At 39.7% G+C, this 3,140-nt stretch overlaps 1 protein-coding gene across 1 annotated transcript in view; it reads left to right on the forward strand.

Moving 5' to 3' along the window:
- ZPBP2 (zona pellucida binding protein 2) overlaps positions 1-3,140 on the forward strand; it is a 19,345-nt gene that overhangs the window by 3,773 nt on the left and 12,432 nt on the right. The window contains exons 3-4 of the mRNA XM_019550491.1: positions 418-543; positions 2,781-2,942. Of these exons, the coding sequence (XP_019406036.1) occupies positions 418-543; positions 2,781-2,942 (288 nt within the window). The remainder of the gene's footprint in view (positions 1-417; positions 544-2,780; positions 2,943-3,140) is intronic.

Below are 3,140 nucleotides of genomic sequence, written 5' to 3' on the forward strand. Positions count from 1 at the left end.
GGGCACAGTACTCCAGCTGTGGCCTCACCAAGGCCGAGTACAAGGGGAGAATGACATCCCGGGATTTGCTTGAGATGCATCTATGAATGCAAGCCAGCGTTTTGGTCGTTTTACTAGCCGCAGCATCGCGTTGCAGGCTCATGTTCATCTTGTGGTCAATGATGACCCCCAAGTAGTTAATGCAGCTTAAGACAGGATAACGTGCATTTACCTGGTACATCACAATGGAGGTACTAGATTTAATGCGCGTTGACTAAAGCGCATTAATGTATGTGCAGATGCGCCCAGTTAGATCCACATCTGATCCCTGTAGTGGAAGAATAATAATTAAAAGGCGATCCAAAATTAACAAATACTTAGTAATTTAGTTCAAGTGCAACATTATTGCTTATTTAATTTCATTTTCTTGTTTTGCAGTTGATGTTTACATAAAAGTGTATACAAATAGTCCATTTCTAGTATGCATGGATTTAGCACTTTCTCAAAAAGAACTTGTAGATCCCAAATACTTATGGATTGGTCCAAATGGAAAGAATCTAGAAGGTCAGTTGTCCTTATTACCATTTATTTCTAGTCTGACTTGGCTGTTTTTTCCCACAACCCAAGGTTGGACAACCTGCAGCACGTCTGCCACAAATGACACAGCTAGCCTCTATATGTGGCACATGGGAGGGGACAAGTAGCAGAGTGGCAGACAGGGCAGGAAACAAAGGAGCAGATGCCTGAGCACTGCCAACAGTCTGTTGTTGCACCGTCCCATTGCAACCCTGCCAGCCACAGCTCCAAGCCTTGCCCAAAGGGAGCCCCAGAGCATGGGGAAGAACATAGAAAACAGAGCAGCAGATTGGGTAGGGAACATAGGGCAAGAAGCAGAAAAAGCAGCAGATTGGGTAAGAGAAGTGGGTCGGAGTGGCACTTGGGGGGGCAGGATATGCAGGGCTAATTTGTGGCATGCCTGCCCAAACAGTTGGCCACCACTGCTATAACTCATTCGATCAGATTTTTATAGCACCATATCACCTAATTAGAAGCATTCAATATCTGCTTGGAGGGGAATGGGAAAATTCTGCTGAGCTAGCTTCCCTTTTTCTATTTCACCCCTGTTTTCCATTAGGATAATGATGTGTGGTAATTGGAATTTGTTTTGAAGCCTTTCTTGATTTTTAGAAAGAGGGGAGTTAATTCTTTTAACATAACTGACACAGATTTACAAAGTAAATTAAGGAAACAAAATCTGGGGACTGAATATTCAATCAGGCTCTCCTGAAAAAACAGGAGGCATTGTATAAAAAAATACTGCCTAGTAACTACAGAAAGAGGCTTTGGAGAAGTTCGAGCAATTTGGGCTTTCTATTCTGTGGGCACATCTACACGTGCAATTAATGTGCCTGAATTTTCTGCAGAGAAAATTCAGGTGCATTAAATTGTCCAGGCACAATTCTGAATGTGTTCCTGGCAGGAGCAAATTTGGTCTACACGTGCACTTCAAGTCTACGTGTGCACTTCAGTGCATTAGTTAATGCACTGTTTTTCTAGTACCTGTATGTATTGGTACTAGCATAGGTGACGTTTAGGGAGGGCACGGGGGGGTCACATGCCCCTCCCCGGAGATTGGCCGCCACCAAAGCTGCGGATGGTTACCACTCGCACACACACACCCCAGCCGCCAACGCAGCTAGTGGCATCTGCAGGCGGTCCCTGCTCGCTGCCTGCCACTTGCGCCCCCCCGCCTCCCCACCAACATCACTGGCGGTGGCTGTAGGCAGTCCCCACTTGCCGCTCACTGCCATGGTCCCCCCCAGTCATGGGAGGCACCACTTGTTCATAGGTATTAGCAAATAATGCATTAGATTAATTTACTGCGCAGTAATTAACACATACATGTAGATGGTGATGCTTTACTTCGCATTAGATTAGTCTAATTTGCAGTAAAGCATCTCACGTAGACTCACCGTGTTTGATTTTAGTTTCCCTTTTTGTGATGTTAACCTGAGCATCCATGGGCTCAGAAATAGTTTCAGAGAAAAGCTTCATTTATAAGGCACTTCCTTTTCCTTGCTTGACCAGCTAGCTATTCCATCTGATTATAGGTATGAAACAGGGAAAATCTGTTTGTTTATTTGTTCTATGGCATTATATAAATGGAACAAATTAAAAATATGATTCCTTTTTTAAAAGACTTATTAAACAATATTCACTCATATAGTATTTGATACACATGCATATTCCTTAATAGTTAAGATTACTGGGTTTTGCTTGTTCTTAAATTGTCAAAACAGTACCATTTTGAACTACATTTAGCAAATAAGGCACAAATTATAATTCATAATTTACTAACATGTAAAAATGTGTCTTTTGATGTATGTGATTACAGGCTGTTTTAATATTTCATATATACATACATCTACATATGGAAAGTATATATTTATTTTGGAATGCAAAAATGCTAAAAAACCCCACCTATCTAGATGCTCTTTGTGCTCTTACCATTTTTTAAAAATACATCTTAAGTATCTGTGATAGCTATACAAATCCCTTTTAAAATCTACAATTACAGTTCCCATCCAAATTATCAAGTGCCTGAGATAGCAAATAGACTTTGTAACAAGTCCTGAAGATCATAAGATTAGGTAATTTCCAATCAATATGTATGAGCAACTTGATATGTATTTCTGAAAGCAAATAAGATATCTCATGTGATTCCTTGTGAATAAACTATACAAATTTTCCATCAGCGTATGTTTCAAAAGCACTGACAGGAGTTTCCTTTTCTGTTTTAGGACAAAGTTATGCAACTGTCACTAAAACAGGAAAGCTGATGTTGAGAGGTTTTCAGGAGTCTATGTCTGGATCGTACACTTGCACTCTTTCTTACAATATCATCAAAACTGACACTCAAGAAGAGAAAGAAAAATATAAGGCATATAAATTTATGGTATATGGTAAGGCATGCACAGTTACTAGTGAACAAGTGCATGGGACTTTTCTGGCTTAGAGCCTGTATTGTATGCAACAATATTTTATGGTTTATTAAATGTAATTTAGGTAACATCTTACTCTAGAAAAAATTAAATCAAGCACCCCAGTGATAAACAGTCTTAGTATAAAAATATACTAATATATATAATATATAATATAAT

The sequence above is a fragment of the Crocodylus porosus genome, unplaced genomic scaffold (assembly GCF_001723895.1).
Source record: "Crocodylus porosus isolate Cpor-Errol unplaced genomic scaffold, CroPor_comp1, whole genome shotgun sequence".
Lineage (NCBI taxonomy): Eukaryota > Metazoa > Chordata > Crocodylia > Crocodylidae > Crocodylus > Crocodylus porosus.